General features: G+C 49.7%; 1 protein-coding gene and 1 long non-coding RNA gene across 5 annotated transcripts in view; one reads left to right on the top strand and one right to left on the bottom strand.

Annotated features, from left to right (window-relative positions):
- Window positions 1-12403, bottom strand: part of ABTB2 (ankyrin repeat and BTB domain containing 2) — a 182074-nt gene extending 169671 nt beyond the window's left edge. For 2 of the 4 annotated variants that reach the window (XM_027115049.1, XM_027115050.1), the window contains exon 1: window positions 11104-12379. In XM_027115049.1, the coding sequence (XP_026970850.1) occupies window positions 11104-11986 (883 nt within the window). In that variant the 5' untranslated portion in view covers window positions 11987-12379. Of the gene's footprint in view, window positions 1-11103 lie in introns of all 4 variants that reach the window. The other 2 variants (XM_027115052.1, XM_027115051.1) reach the window with 2 other exon arrangements.
- Window positions 12398-14733, top strand: LOC113624845 (uncharacterized). Its single transcript, XR_003434484.1, has 3 exons — window positions 12398-12842; window positions 13862-14047; window positions 14399-14733. It is a non-coding gene; the product is annotated as an uncharacterized LOC113624845 (long non-coding RNA).
- The last annotated feature ends 1501 nt before the right edge of the window (window positions 14734-16234 follow it).

Here is a 16234-nt window from a genome sequence, read left to right as displayed (position 1 = left end):
CATGCTTGAGACTACTGTTCATTTCCAACAGGGCAGAGAGGGTGATCTTGTTAAAATGCAAATCCGATCACATCATTCCTGGGCCTAGGCCCCTCCAATGACTCCCAGAAGACTCAGAATTGAAAGCCGAGGTGCAACACAGTGGCCTACAAGGCCCTACTTGACTACCCACCCCTCCCTTCCCTCTCCAATTGCATCTCCTACTACGCGCCCTGCTCCCCCTCACGTGCCCCGCCAGCCTCCTTGGACCCAATGTGCACTTGCTCCCTCTGTCCGGAGCTGTCTTCCCCAGCCTGGCTGGCCTCACTGTGACTCCTCCAGCAGGTCTTACCCTTCCTCATGATCCACTGGGCCTACACCCTCCCCTCCTTTGTGTCTCTCATATTCATCTATTCTATCACCATGCACAGTAAGTCCTCGACAAATATATGCTGAATAAAAAAGCAGAGGTAGCCAAAACTTTTAGCCCCTCCCTGGATCCTAATCCCAGACCCTCCCACCGTAACCACCGTCTGTCTCCTCCAAGACCAACATGGTAGAAAACCCAGGATACTATACAAGCATCCGCTGGACAGGTGGGGGTCCCTGTAATGCCTTTGCAGAGGCAGCTCTACCCCAGAGGCCCTCTCACCTGCTACTGAATTGGGTCTCAGCATAGTCCTGGCCTGCCCCGCTCCTCCTGGAAAGATTACATCCAGAAGAACAGCTGCAAGCAACTGGCTTCCAAATGGTGTCCCCACATACAACGTGATTTACCCAGCTGCTGAGATGAGTTAAAGAAGCAGCACCAGGCCTCTGGTTTCCACAGAAGCCACTCTTTTTTGGCCACGTGTTCTGCTTTCTCCTGAGCATTTTATAATCTTCAACTTGGGGGTTTGTAGAGTGGACGGGCTGGTGGGGAAGAGGGACAAGCTGCCCCATTCACCCAGCTCTGGCGGGGACCGCCCCAAGCCCTGCTCAGACTCTGTGACTGAAATAAATCGGGGTTCAGAACCCGTACCCCTCGGGGCGCTGAGCTCCCCGTCTCAGCCTTGGAATTCCTGGCAGCCTGTCATTTTCACTTACTCTCACTTTCCCTGCCTTTGAAGAATCGGCCCTGCCAACTGCAACAAAGAGCATTTAAAAATATCTTGCTGGATTATACTGCCCTGCCTTCTAAATTCCTCACAATGTCTGTCTGTCCCACACAGTATAAAGAAGGGTGTAGCATATTTAATTTTTTTTTTTTTCTAGCTGCTCCCTGCTATAAATATCCGAGGTCAGATAGGCGGGCTGCAAACACCGGCTGCATGAAGTCACCTCGGGGCCAATCTCACCACCAAGCAGGCCTGCCAGGACCTGGACACGGCTGCTGAGTGCTGGTGGGGTGGGCTGGCCAAGAGTAGACAGAACTCATCCTTATGAGGCAAGTGGGGGAAGAAAAAACTCTAAGTAGAGTAATCATAGTGAAGCCCAATATAAAAAGGATGGCATTTAGTCCCACTACCTGGACCATCTTCCAAGAGCGCGGCCAGCTCCATCCTGGGCTGCTTCTTTCCCAAGGATAATAATTACAGGGCTCGACCTTAGGAAAGTGATTTCACAGTGTCCATGTGGGGTCTGGAAACATTATCGGAGACAGAAGGGCCATTGGAGAATCTAGTCCAACCTCTTCACACCACAGATAAAGTAACAAACAGCCAAGAAGAGGGAGTGATTCACTCCAGGTCACGGAGAGGCCAAGCTCCAGCCCAGAATCTTCTGGACCCACATCCTTCACTCTCTGGACTGGACTGTCCCAGGCACTTGTGCACATAGACTTGCTTGGTCCGTGAACCTCGGCTTGTGTTTATGAACAGCTCTCCTCACAGCAAATATTGCTTTTCATATCTTAAAAGGTACAGACTAAAAAGTTTTAAAATTTCAACAAAACTTGGCCTCAATTTTAGGGATGATTTTCATGCACTGAAAGACCTGTTTCACCCTCTTTGTGGTCCCCTTTAATCTCTCCCCACCCCTAACCTTTTATCTCTGGTACTTCCAAGTTCAGCTTTCCTGTGTGATTCTTCCATCATGGGCCTGACCACTCCCCTCCCAAACCCCCACCCAGCTCACTTTTAGAAAGCGAATGATGGGTCCCAAACCATTAACCATAAATAACCATATATGTACTTTTGTAAAATGTTCATGAGATTTCTCTTTTCCAAGTGACAAATTCCTTTATAACACTGGGGTCAGGAAAAGGTCTAATACCTGAGTTATCGGCTAAGCCATTGATGACCTATCACATTTTATTACTGTCAGCGGAATTCAACTGGACCCTAGGGAGTCCATTCCAGATGGCACTGAGCTATAAGGTGGTTCCACGATATCAAACATTTAACATGGTGACTGACATCTTTATTATCAATGCTCTGGAAACAACTTTAGCAAGAATTAGAAGGTGACTAAACCTCTTTGAGAATTGAGCTGTTATTTTCCAAAATGATAAATTGTAAACTGAAGATATCAAGCCAGACTCATAACCAAAGTTCTGGGACCCTCTTATCCTGTTTTCTGTCCCTCTCTGCCTCTGTGTTTGAGAATCCTGCCTTGGCAAGAGTCAGTCCAACAGCCTCATTTAACGGGTGTACCAGCCTCGACCTTCATTCCATACTGGGATTGCTTTGGCCTGAAATGCTACGTGTGGAGCCCTGCAAGAAACACCGGGTCAGAAGCCAAATTGCATGGGAGAAGCAGGGGTGATGGCAGGGGTGATTCAGGCCCTCTCAGCCCAGGTTTGCTCGGGTAAAGTCTTCTTTCATTACTTGTACTGCTAGGACAGAGGCCAGGGGCATTTTTGAGGTCAATCTTTCAATCAACAAGAGGGGTAATGGGAGGTCTGGGGCTGTGGTTAAGATGCGCTGGGGAGCAGACACACTCCATTTCTGAATTATAAAAATGAGTTTTGGAAAACTCTCTTCCTGCACTCTGGCAGGCTTCTTAACATCTGGATAAAAGATGTGGGAAAGTTTTCCTCTTTACTGTGTTATCTGCCCTTCTCCTCATCATGCATCTGAACCTTTCCAGCCAAACAGGGTCACTTGCCATTTTCCAACACACACACTCTGGCTTCCATGTCTTTGCTCACACCATTCCCTCTGCCTGCAAGCCTGCGTGCTCTCTGCACCACCTTCCCTTCTCTGTCCCAGCTCCACCTGCCCAAGTGCCCCTGGCTCACATGCCACACCCTCCACAAAGCAGCCCCAACTCCCTCCCTCACACCCAGCCAGGGCTCACCTCTCCCCTTTGAGCTCTCCAGTCACCAGAACTTCAAGGTCCCCATCTAAGGGGTAGGCAGTATATCTCCCTTACAGAGGGCCTTGGGAGGATTAAGTGAAATCGCTCATGAAAAGCACCCCCAAGTGGGCAGTGAGAAAGACGAGGCTTCAGCATCACCCCTCTCATTTGAATGCAGGGACCCCACACTTCCTTGGAAGAATCCACGGACATGCTTTGCTTTCCCTACTAGATTCTAAACTTCTTGACAGGCAAGATAATTCCCGTCCTCCTCCATGGCCCTGGATGTAGCTGGCGCTCGGCAAGCAGTCGATTAACGAGGCCGGCATGGCATTCCTCAGGCTTACTCGGGCTGTGTTTCTGAAGCTTCTCCTCCCAATTCCGCAAGCTGCTCCAAGCCTACTGCCAAAGCTGCAAAACCATTTAGGCCTTTTTTTAAACAAGCAAGAAGATCACAAAGTATGTTTACATGACAGGCCGGCAAAACACAAAACACCTGCTGTCCTGTGGCTCAGAACTTGGCAGCGGCGATGGGCAGGGTCCCATAGCAGAATGACTTTGCAGGGCCTGGAGCGTTGAGTTTGCACCACCACTGTCATCCTGGCAGGGTCAGCCTTGAGCTTGGAGGGAGGGTCAGATGTCAATGGCCAATGCTAGCCTGCTTCATCTTGAGGGCAACAGAGCCATAAGTAAGCAAGGTGCAAAGGTGCTTTTTCCAGATCCCGTAACTTCCTCCTACCTATTAGTCACCAAGGAAAGCCTTGTGACTAACACTCATCACTCTGGGATTTGGGTCCCGATCCTCCCCTGCACTAGAAATGCCCACTTCGGCAAAAGTGAACACGACTGGCCGCAAACCAACACAAGTTTGCAAAAATATAGCAGTGATTAGAATTAATATTTTATGTGCCAGGCTCAGTGCAGAGTCCCTTACAGAGACTTTTAGTAAATCCCACAAACATCCTCCGAGTTGGGTACTCTTTTCAGTTCTATTACAGAGCAGTGTTTCTCAACCAGGGGTGACTTTGCCCCTCAAGGGACATCTGTCAATGTCTGGAGACATTTTTGATGGTCACCACCGGCAGCTGGAGGTGGGGGAGGGAGGATGTCACTGGCATTTAGCGGGTGGAGGCTGGGATGCTGCTAAGCGTCCTACAGGGCATAGGACGGCCCTGCAACAAAAGTTATCCAGTCCAAAGTGCCACAGTGACAGGCTGGGAAATCCTGTTAGAGAGGAAGAAGCTAAGGCACAGCACTGACCTTGCCCAGGATCACACAACTCAAAAGGGAGGGCGCCAGGAATGACACCCGGGCAGCCCTACCCTGTGCTATGTTCTCAGCGCTCAACCCAGAGGCAGCTCTGACATCCTGGGAGCAATGAGTATGCCTGCAGGCACAACCACCCGTGTATAAGAGCCGGCCCCTCACTTTATAGTTGGAGACTTGAAGCAACTTGCTCCAGGCCTTTGTAAGAAGCAAGGCAACTTGGGGCCCAACTCAGACTTCAAAGCCAGGGCATCTCAGTGCTCGCTATGCGGATTCCTTCTCTCCCTGTGCTCCTGGCACTGAGATTTCAGCCGAAACCGTAGTGGACTCTGAGGAAATCAAAGGCCCCCTCATAAAGGCTTTTCCGCCAACTCCAGAGCAAGTGAGTTGAGTGCCCTGAGGCCAGTGGCCTAAACACGGGCTCCCTTTGGGTTCTTTCCTCCTGCGTGTCCTACTTCTCCAGGCCAGCTCTCCCCGCCGTTAGAAGACAATCACAGTGCAGGTGGCAGCTTTGCCGTTCAACTGAGCTTATTGATCACCCAGCAGCTGACACTTGTAAGGCCCTCCCTGGGCGGCAGAGTTCCCCGCCCCTCAGGAGCAGCAATAAAGGCTCCTTAAAATCGATGGCACCTGCAGGACACACTCTGGGACCGTCAGCAAGCAGCATTTAAACAGCCTATCACAGCATCCTTCGGAGGAAGACCCACACCTGGGCCTTGATGCCTGGTCTTCAGCTTGGTTGTGAAGATTCTCTGGCCTAATGGATGTAAAGAGCCCAGATGCAGCAGACATTAACAAGCAAGATCTATAGCAGGTGCTGCTGTGAGTCTGACCCTTGCCTCCACTGGCAGGGGAAAAATACTGCCCTGGTCCTCATTACCTTTGTTTCCCTGATTCTTCACAGAAAAAGCACAGGTCTAGGGCTTGAGCGATATGGGGCTTGGCCCCGGCCCGGCCATTACCAAGCTGTGAATCCTGGGCTCCCAGAGACCCTTCTGTGAAAGAGCATCCCATGGATGGATTTTTATGGGCACCGGGCGAGATCCTAGATAAAAAGGTTCAAGGACCTGTGCAAAGGTTACGCCTATTATTACAGCTGTAGAAGTGTGGAAACAGAGGCCAAAGCATTCACCCACTACACTACTTGGGGAAGGACAGGTAGTGATGGGGAAATGGGATAAGGACCAACCTGAGGATTCGCAGCCCGGGGTCTCTGGCTTATTTTATTATTTTATCTTTATTGGAGTATAATTGCTTTACAATCTGGCTTATTTTAGAACCTTAGGTGTTGTCCGTACGACCCAGGAATGTCTCGGTAGTTGATTGCCTTAGTGCCTTCCTCAGATTGGAGGCAGATGGGGTGCAACACAGATGCACCCTCTTCTGAGCAATAGTCATCAACAAATTGTCCTCTAGGGCAGCTCTGCAGGCAAGGCGGGATTGGTATTGCTATTCTTAGGGGAACTGAGTGCCTCTGTCTTTCAACTCAGTCTTCCTGTGGATCTATCTGTTGCCCATCAGACTTCTGCTGTGAAACGCCCACTATGGGCACTGCACACTGAAGGAAGCCCCCCCCAACCTGAAATCCCTCCCATTTACCTTTACTTATCACAGGTGACCTTGGGAACCCTGCTCAAAATTAGGGGATCAAAAGTTTGAATGATGTCCCTGTGGTTTGGGTACACTCCAAAATGCTGCCTCTATTCATCAAGAACTTGAAATTCTCTGCCATGGTAGAAACAGGGGAAGGTTCTTCTGAGGGGGTTGAAGGATTTCGAATGAAGTTTCTGGAATTGAACATTTTGTATTGTGGGATCAATCGTTTGCCTGACTGCCATTCATGGAGCCCCTACTGTGTGCCAGACCCCATGCGAGGCACAGGGGAGACAGTGATGCCTGTGAGTCCACAGTGTGATGGGAGAGACACAAACAGGAAACAGTTCAAGAATCTGCCCTGAGTGCTGTGGAAATTCACAGAGAGGTGGCCCTTCAGCCCGCACGGAGGCAGGTAAAACCTCCGGGAGGAAACAGAACATCCCCGCCTTGTTCTTCTAACTATTTAAGGCTGGCTTGCATTTCTCAGGCATTCAAGGAAAAAAAAAAGTTTGCATTTCCAAAGCTTGCTTTGTTTCACTTTTACCAGCTCTCTGGGCTTCAATAAAACAGTCAAAGAGGAGGGAAGCTGCCACCTCAGCCCAGACTACCCAGGTGTGCAAACTGATTAAACAGCAACTAGCGGCTCAATTAACCCTTGCTCCTGGAGTTGATTATCTCAATGGAAATCCATCCTATAATCTCCCTGTTAAATGAATCCTACAACTAGAAGAGTTTTCAGCCCTGCTGTAGATGCAGCCCTTTCATTTCTCGGCTGCAAATGAGATTGTTGGGACTCTGCCTCAGCTGATAAATAACTGAATAATTCAGAAAGGTCCTCAGTCACTTTTTTTTTCTTTGCTGAGTGATCCTTAGACATCAGCAGTATTGATATATTACGTACTACTTATGAAATTTCAGAGAGGCCCCCCTTGGCTGTCAATTAAATTAGCCCCAGTCACACTATCCTATTACAGTTTTCTGTTGTTGTTTGTAACACTTACTGCTAAAAGTAAATCCCTATTTGTTCATTTTCTCCTTGTCTCCTCCATTTGCTTGTAAACTTCATGAGAGGAGGAACCTCTCCCTCCCCCAACTTAATCCACAGCACTTTTAACTGTGGTGCAGGCAGGGTCAGTGCTCAATAAATATTTGTTGAATGAACTGCAACTATTTATTAAGCATTTACTATGTGCTACAATCTTTAAATCTATGCTTTCACCTAATCCTCATCAACCTTAAGAATTAGGTGCTGTTATTAACCCCCATTTTACAGATAACAAAATTGAGGCTTAGAATGGTTAAGAAATATGCCCCACAGGACTTCCCTGGTGGCACAGTGGTTGGGAGTCCACCTGCTAATACAGGGGACATGGGTTTGAGCCCCGGTCCGGGAAGATCCCACATGCTGCGGAGCAACTAAGCCCGTGTGCCAGAACTACGGAGCCTGTGCTCTAGGGCCCGCGAGCCACAACTACCGAGTCCACATGCCTAGAGCTGGTGCTCAGCCACAAGAGAAGCCACCGCAATGAGAAGCATGCACACCCCAACGAAGAGTAGCCCCCACTCGCCGCAACTGGAGAGGGCCCGCACGCAGCAACGAAGACCCAATGCAGCCAAAATAAATAAATTTAAAAAAAAAAAGAAATATGCCCCAGGTCACTCATATAAACAGCAGAGGTGAGCTTCAAATCCTCACTGTGATTCCAAAGTTTTTGCTCCTTACCATTATGATAGAGCTACCTTCATGTACATCCTGGTTACTGCTTTGGAGCAGGAATATTCTCACCAAAATCCTATCATTTAACCAAGAGTCTCCAAATGGAAGGGGATTTTCTCTAATGCCATGGACATTCATGAAAGCTTAGTAAGAAAAATGGCCAAGAAGAAACCCCGAAGTGATGCTCAGTATCAAACTGATGCACAACGATGAGAGAGAGAGAGAGAGAGAGAGAGTAGATGAGAGAAGTTTCTAGTTTCTACCAGATCCATGTTTATAAATATTGCCCTATTAAAGTGGTTTCTCTACCTCCCACAAGGAAGATATCATCACTTAATGACATTGCCCTGGAAACAGGGACACAGATACCAAATGAGCAAGCAATATATAACTCCTGCTGCTCTACGAAGCTGAGATCATGTTTTATAAACACCATAGAAATTTTGTCATCCATCTTGGGCTGAGCGAAACCATATTTGCCCAGCACTCTGAGTAATGGATGGGATTAGGGGTCTTAAATTCCTGGTTGGAAGACATTAAAAGTTTAAGAGCCCTATATAGCTGACTCAAATGCATGTGCCCATGCTGTATAACTAGCAGGCATAACAACAATAAATATATAGTATAAAGGGAAGACCAGCAGGACAAGACTTCGAACCAGCACGCTCCCTCCCGTGCGTAGCCATTTCCCACTTAGACTTCAGCTGTATAGATGGTAGCCTTGCTGGCCTTGGCTTATTTTAGTACAACAAAGGTTTAGGATCTCTCCATTTCTTTCCTAAGCAGTTTATGCTTCCTCCTGAAGTCAGCTTTGAGGCATAAGTAATTCATTGTGCCTCTACTAAACATTCATTGCACTTTGTCTAAAGAGAATAAATCAGCCTGGTTATTGTTTACTGGGGCCACCCTCAGGTTCTCATGTATAAAAAATGAGCATCTGTGTAACTCAGGGGAAGCGAATGGTCACCTGTCTTGCGGGAGAGCTCCCTGGAGACCAAGGAATGTATGGAGGGACACGTTTGCTCGGAACATCCCGGAGATGTGCTGCCTGTCACATAGAGTCCTGCTGTCTTGCATGGCTTAAGAAGAATTGTTTGGGGTGGAGGATAGGAGGGAAGAAGTAAAATTATAGGGTCAAAACCCCATCCAGTGAAGAAAATCCCAAGGAGTGATGACCTTAGATAAGAAATCTAGGGCCCTTTGGGATAGCCCTTTAGTTGAAGACACCTGTGTTCTAGCAATTTCTCATGACTACATTTTCAGAGGACCCTGGAGAGGCAGCTGCTCTTAATTGCCTCAGTTTACAGTTAGAAAAACTGAGAAATTCCTCCACCTGAGGGGCACCAGTTCTGCATGAAGGGCATGTTTTGGTTTTGCTTTGTTTCTCTGTCACCCATTATCCTCCTTCATTCTAGTCTGGTTTGTAAGGTCATAGGCCTTTGTTTTTTCCCTCAGGAGTCTTCACTTCTCTGAGTTCAGTCTGGGCCTCCCCTCAGCCAGAAGTTCAGAACGCTTCCCCCCTGGGCTATGACAGCCACATGGAAATCCCCCTGCCCTCCACTTCCTCTCCTGGGGCTGTGTGCCTCATGCTGATGCCACAAACCTGGAGGGTAAACACAATTATCAGCTGTGACATTATCAGCTGAGATCCTGGACTGACCTCAACTCTGACCTAAGAGGAGGAAAATTAAAAGGCGTATGCTCTTCCTTCCATTCCAGGCCTCTCCTTTTGTCAGTGCTAGAATTAAAAACAAAACCCTTGAAAGTCAAAGTCAGCCACACTGGTAGATACAGACTGTCTTCAAAATGAGGCCTTAGGATGTCAGGTACTCTCCTTGAAAATTGGACCAGTGAAAACAAAGCTGCTTCTTCTCCTCTAGTGGCTAAAAGCTTGAACTCTGGAGCCTGCCTGGGTTCAAATTCCACCTTGTCACTTAATATCTGTGTAATCTTGGGTTAATTATTTAACTGACGGGTACCTCGGTTTCCCCGTCTGTATAATGGGGATAATACTATAGGTACCTACAGATTACTCAAGTTAACATATAAAGTGCTAAGAACAGTGACTGACACATTATTAAGTGCTAATTTAAAATTTTAGCTATTATGATTATGTTAAACCACATTTAAATATGACTCCCTTTATGGCATTCCAACACCCACACGGCCTCTTCCACTGACAACTTACTTGCCACTGAATGTTGCCCCCAAAATGGCCTTCCAATCAGATTGCAAGGATGTCTAGCCAAAGTACCATTCCAAATAACTGATGGTTTGCTGACTCCTGAAGTTGGAGTCTGGTAGGCAGTTTACTACTGAATGTATGTCACACCGTAACCTTTCAAGGGAAAAGGTCAAGTGCTTCCCCACCACCTTCTGCACTGAAGCTATGTCATCCTTCAGAGAAATGCAACTACCTAATGGTTTCTTTCCCGGACTTGACACCATGCCATTGCCCATCCCCCCACTCCTCTTCCCAATAGTGTGGTTTACTGACTGGGTCTTGGTTTCGCTCGGGAAAGTCCATAAGGTTGTGCATTTAATATAATACAACACAGGGGTTTTAATCAACTGCTCACTTGGTTGGTGACAGCTTTGAAAGTCAGGCCCTGGGAGCTAGGATGTGGTTCCCTTTCCGGGAATGGGATTCAGGAGTCACCAGGTTCCATCGCTCTGGGCACACAGAGTTAAGAACCCACCAGTACCACTCCACCTTCCAGGAGAGGGCCTGAAAGGCATGCTTCAATCCAGCAAAGCCCAAGGTGGCAGCACCAAGGTCCTGGGCTTCCTGCTCCCTTCCTCCCATCCCACTTACCCAAGGCTCAAGTCTTAAGAGTTTGGGCCCTCTGGCTACTGCTACTGGACTGGAGAGAACCGGGACAGAACCACAGTCGATCTGCCCAGCTCTGGGGAGAGATGCCAACTATAGATCCGTCAAGCAAGGCAGAGAGCGACGGGGCAGTAAGCTTCGCGCCAAGAGAGGTTCAGGGATGGCTTGGTCAAGAGATTCAATCAGTGAACAGCCCCCAGTAGCGACAACACGACGCAGAACAGAAAGTAGAAGATCAACCACGACTTTGCCCTCCAAAAGTCAGTCGCTGAAAGAACAATCTCGGGAAAGACCCTTTAATGAACTCCTCCACCCGTAGACCGAAAGCTTTCTCTCAGGTCTTGAATTTCCTTCGTCCTAGGAAATTCACCCACTGGGTAACCCATGTCCGACTTCTCCCCCACCCCGTCCATGGGTCGGGGGCCCGCGTGCTTACCATTGGCGTTCTTGCCGCAGATGAGATGCTCATAGGGCTGCAGGACGCCCCAGAGCTCGGCGTCATTGTTGATGACCATCTCCAGGGCCTCAGCGGACACCTCCCCGCCTCCGGCCCCTCCGCCGTCGGGGCTCTGGCTGGCCAGCACCCTGGCCCGGATCTCCTCCACCAGATTCTCCATGCAGGCGGTGAGCGAGATGGCCGCGTACTCGTGGATGCGCACGGAGATGCGGGTGTCCACCATCCAGCGGAAAAAGCGGCCAACCGAAAAGGTGAGGCCGCAGCGCGCCGACTTGCCCCGGCGCAGCCCGTCGCCCGCGCTCATGCTGTACAGGGACAGCGCCTTGACGGCGGCCAGTGAGCAGCTCTCGGCCAGCGCCCAGCTGTGCACAAGGCGCACGGCGCTCTGCACCTCGAAGCGGGTGCACTTGGAGTGCAGCACGCTCAGGCGCTGCGCCTCGCGGGCCACACGGATGAGCGCTCGGCGGAGCAGCCCCGCCAGGCGCCTAACCGCCTCGGCGGAGAACAGGGGCTGCCGCCGGCCGCCAGCACCTTTGCGAAGCACCCGGGCCACGTCTCCCTCGGTCCAGGGGAACTCCTCCAGCTCGGGGAGGCGCGGGCAGCGCGAGAAGAGGTCGGCCACTTCGGGGTCCTCGGGCAGCACCGTGTTCACCGTGTCCCAGCTGTTGTGGCGGCTGTTTATGGAGCCGGAGTAGCACCACCAGGCCGCCCCGCGGTGTTGCTGCGCCGAAGAGTTGATCGCCTGCGAGTTGGACTTGGAGGACGAGAGGCTGAGCGAGCGGCACGAGTCCCCGGCCCCATACCCGGAGTCCAAGGTCAAGTCCTCCAGAGTCTTCAAGGTGGAGCTGTACGTCCCGGCCATGGGGAGCCTGCCCGGGGCGGCCTCGCCGAGCGAGAGGTGCTCACAACTCCATGCGTCCTTCCCCCAGTGGGCAGAAACAAGCTCTAGGCTCTCCGGGGCGCCCTCTTTCCTCTCGGCGCCGCGGGCCTCGGCGGCCGCATTGCCCGCCCGCCCGCCCGGCGGCCGCGGGAAGGTGGGCGAGATTCGCGGCGGCCGGAGCCCCACGCTCCCGGCGTCTGGACTCGAAGCCGTCACTGGAAAGGCCCCCCGCCGCTCCTCCTCGGCACTCCCCCTAGCCCACTTCAACTTCCCTCAAGCAAAGCGTCTATCTTCCGCGGAGAAGGAATCCCGAGAGAACAGGGCGGCGGCAGCAGGAGGCGGCTCCGAGAGCTGTGCGAGTACAGAACCGACCGGCGAGGAAGCACTCGGCAAACTTCTGCGCGGCGCCTGCCGCCCGCACCGGCTAGGTACTCTGCCGCCACCGGCATGCAAATAACGCGGGGCAGCCCACCAATCATCGGCCGCGATGGGCAGGGGCTGCACCAATGATCTCCCACAGAGGCGGTCACTATGCAGATTTCACTCAGCCGCGGGTAAATCCCTCGGCGGCGGAGGCGGGGCTGGAGGCCGAGAGTCTGGTAGAGCTGACGGGAGGACGGCGGAGGAGGGGGAAGAGAAGGCGAGTGAGTGAGCTGGGAGGTGGGGAGCAGAGACTGGGAAAGGAGGGATCGAAACGTTAGGCTCGGGAGCTGACGACTTAAAGAAAAATGTGAAGGAAAAGCCACTGTGCGTTGCCCCTTCCCGTCGTCCAGGCTTTGGGCGTTCGCAGCTCCCTTTCGAGCCCTCTGCTACCGAACACTACGCCAGCGAGTCGAGTGTGGGTAGGGAGCAAGGGAGGTGGGGCTGGGGGAGGGCACCGCGGCATGGGGGAGGGGACCCAAGCCAGTCGCTCCACCTCTCTACTAAGACTTTCTGCCAAGGCCCTCCCTTCTTCCAGGCGAAACTCCAGTGAAGTTGGGGAGGGAGGAGGGACGCCCCTGTTTGCTTCTCTTCCCCGATCCGTCTGGTTTTCTTTACGGTGCTCTCTAAGCTCCAATCAGAACAATCTCTCCCTAATCTGGCATCTGATAAATGGACGGGCTCCAGGAGGCCTGCGATTCCGCCCCCGTCCCCCCCACCCCGCCACTTGCAATATTACACATGCAGTAGTCTGAGTATTACTCGGGGAGAGGGCTCTAACTGATCAGATTCTCAAGTGTCCGTGTCTTCGCTGTTACAACTGTACAATACCTCTTGCTGTGTTGGATCCTTCCTGTCCGAGGAGCCAGTGTCCGATTGTGTGTATGTGTACGGGGGGGTGGGGGGTTGTTACACACGTGTGTAATGGGTGTGCGAAGGTGAGAAACGTCCCTAGCACTGGCCTGCGCTCGGAACACCTGGCTAAATGCACCTCTTCCTAACGGTGTGCCCTTGGGAGAGTTATTTGTCCCCCTCAGGACTCGCTTTCCTTCCCGGGTAAAATGAGAGCTGACCTCCAAGCAGCACCCTTGTAAACCTGTCTCAGGCGCGTGTTCAGAGGCGGTCAAAGTTCGATTGGTTCCAGCAGATCCACGCGCGGTCCCACTCCGTCCCGCTGCTGTCCTGTAACTATTCACACACACGTGCACGAATGTGCATATGCCTCCTCCAGTGGAACCGCAAAATCAAGGAGGAGATTGTGTACGCGTTTCCCCCAAGTCAGCCTCCTCCCGCGCTCTTGAATAGCTCCTTTGTGCTGTATCTCACACGGTGCTGACCTTGAGCCGTGAGTTGGATACGAACTAGAAATGTCTGGTTTGTCTCTTTCCTTCTTAAATTAATGGCCCTTTCCCTGTGAAACTCCTTTTTCTTTGGCAGTTTGGCTTAATTTTGCCTTCCTGCGCATCTTTACTTATGCAATACCGCCGCCTCATGGTGAGGGCTGGGAACGGCGTCAAGGACGGACGTACTCATATGAACGACACAAGTCCTCAGGGACCAAATCAAGAGAGGACACAAGGTGTGATTACATCTTATAGAACAAGAGATGAGAAGTCGAAGTAGGTAAGGAGGTTCAACTTGTCAAAAATGCGAAAATCGGATGCAATTTAATATTTATTAGGGGAAATATAATACTAAGGCAAATGTCGCCCTCTAATGGATGTTTACAGGAAAAAATTCGGCAAAGTTTTTTTGTTTGGGTTTCTTCTTTTTCTTTTCATTTTGTTGTGTGCATCCTTAAAAAGTAACGAAAATGACAACTGGAAATTTAGGACAGGGGACTTACTGAATGGAAAGGTTATCTAGGAAACTATCTAGAATATTTCTTGGGGGAAAAGAGCAGATGGGATTTATCTTAATATATTCAAGTTACTTGATGACTTGAAGTGTAAAAATAATCAAACATGCCTACAGCCAAATTTCAGAATGCTGTGAATGTTAAATTGCACCAAAAGGATTTGTTCAGCAAAATTCAGCGGCTGGAAACACTACTGCACAAACAACTGAGTTCCGGAAGTAAATTACATGGAAAGAAAGAGATGGAGAGGAAACCTATACACTGAAAAAAGACTTGCAGCCAATCACAATGTGTGGAATTTATTTGGAATTTGTAGGGTTTTTTTTTTAATCAATAAATATTTGACCTTATGAAACTATTGGAATATTTGCTATTATGAAATCATTGTTAGTTTTTTGATGTGGTAATGGTAGTGTGGTTATGTTTATTAAATGTTCTTATCTTTTAGAGACATACTGAAATGTGTCTTTTAATTTTCACCATTAAAAAAAAGAAAGAAAGGGCTTCCCTGGTGGCGCAGTGGTTGAGAGTCCGCTTGCTGATGCAGGGGACACGGGTTCGTGCCCCGGTCCGGGAAGATCCCTGCCACGGAGCGGCTGGGCCCGTGAGCCATGGCTGCTGAGCCTGCGTGTCCGGAGCCTCTGCTCTACAATGGGAGAGGCCACAACAGTGAGAGGCCCGTGTACCAAAAAAAAAAAAGAAAGAAAAATCTTTATGGAAACATCTGGTAAAGGGGCTAGAAAGTTATGAAAGACAATTAAGACTGTAGATCTCTTGCCTTTGATATATTCCCCAAAGAGTTCTACAGTCTGCTTGAGGACTGGAGGTACAAAATAAACCCAGAGTGTGCTTGTGTTTGTGTTTTGTGTGATGGGGGAGAAAGAAAGAGAGGAAGAGAGAGAGTGACAGAGGACAAGATACACTGAACCATTTTAAACATGAACCAACTGATTTCAGTTAATCTTTTGGGAAGTTGGCAAGCCGGATGAAGTACAAAACTTTGGATCAAGGAAAGAATGGACATGGCTTCTTCTGTTTCTTTTTTTATGAATTTATTTATTTATTTTTGGCCGCGTTGGGTTTTTTTTCTGCGTGTGGGCTTTCTCTAGTTGCGGCAAGCGGGGGCTACTCTTCATTGTGATGCGCAGGCTTCTCACTGTGGTGGCTTGTTGCAGAGCACAGGCTCTAGGCATGTGGGCTTCAGTAGTTGTGGCACGGGGGCTCAGTAGCTGTGGCTTGCGGGCTCTAGAGAGCAGGCTCAGTAGTTGTGGCACACGGGCTTAGTTGCTCCGCAGCATGTGGGATCTTCCCAGACCAGGGCTGGAACCCGTGTCCCCTGCATTGGCAGGCAGATTCCCAACCACTATGCAACCAGGGAAGTCCTGACATGGCTTCTTACATATACGTATGTGGTTAATTAAGGCAATCTGGTAGTAATGTGTTTAACCTTAGGAATGCAAATTAGATTAGAAGAAGAGAAAGCAGACCCACTTTCTCAACTCAGGCCTGGCCCAAACATAATCTTTGAAGAAAAACAACTGTCATGTGGCTGGACAAGTTAATAAGAACATGATGAAACCATAGCAAATATTGGGAGAATTCCCAGTGGAGTGAGAAATTAAAAACCAGATCTGGAATTGCCTATGCAAAAGCTATGTAAGGCAGGAGCTTGAAATAAAATGTAAAAACTTTATCTTGGGCAAGGTCTCATATTTGTTATACAGTTTTTTACAAAATCAAAAACAATGTGAAGGTTAGAGAACAAAATACTGTAGAATTTATCTTGAAAGAGAAGGGGTTAATAATCCCAACTATTTAAGTACAGACAGAACTCTCTTATGAGAAAGGTAGATTATGACCTTGACTTTGGAGAGTGACCAAGTTTTAATTTAGTTTATGGATCATGTTTGGTACATCCTTTCAGCAACATTTATTGGACACCTACTGGGTCT

This window comes from Aethalodelphis obliquidens, unplaced genomic scaffold, assembly GCF_003676395.1.
Source record: "Aethalodelphis obliquidens isolate GAN/ISIS:26980383/991018 unplaced genomic scaffold, ASM367639v1 scaffold14, whole genome shotgun sequence".
Lineage (NCBI taxonomy): Eukaryota > Metazoa > Chordata > Mammalia > Artiodactyla > Delphinidae > Aethalodelphis > Aethalodelphis obliquidens.
This window is presented reverse-complemented; position numbering and strand designations above follow the sequence as displayed.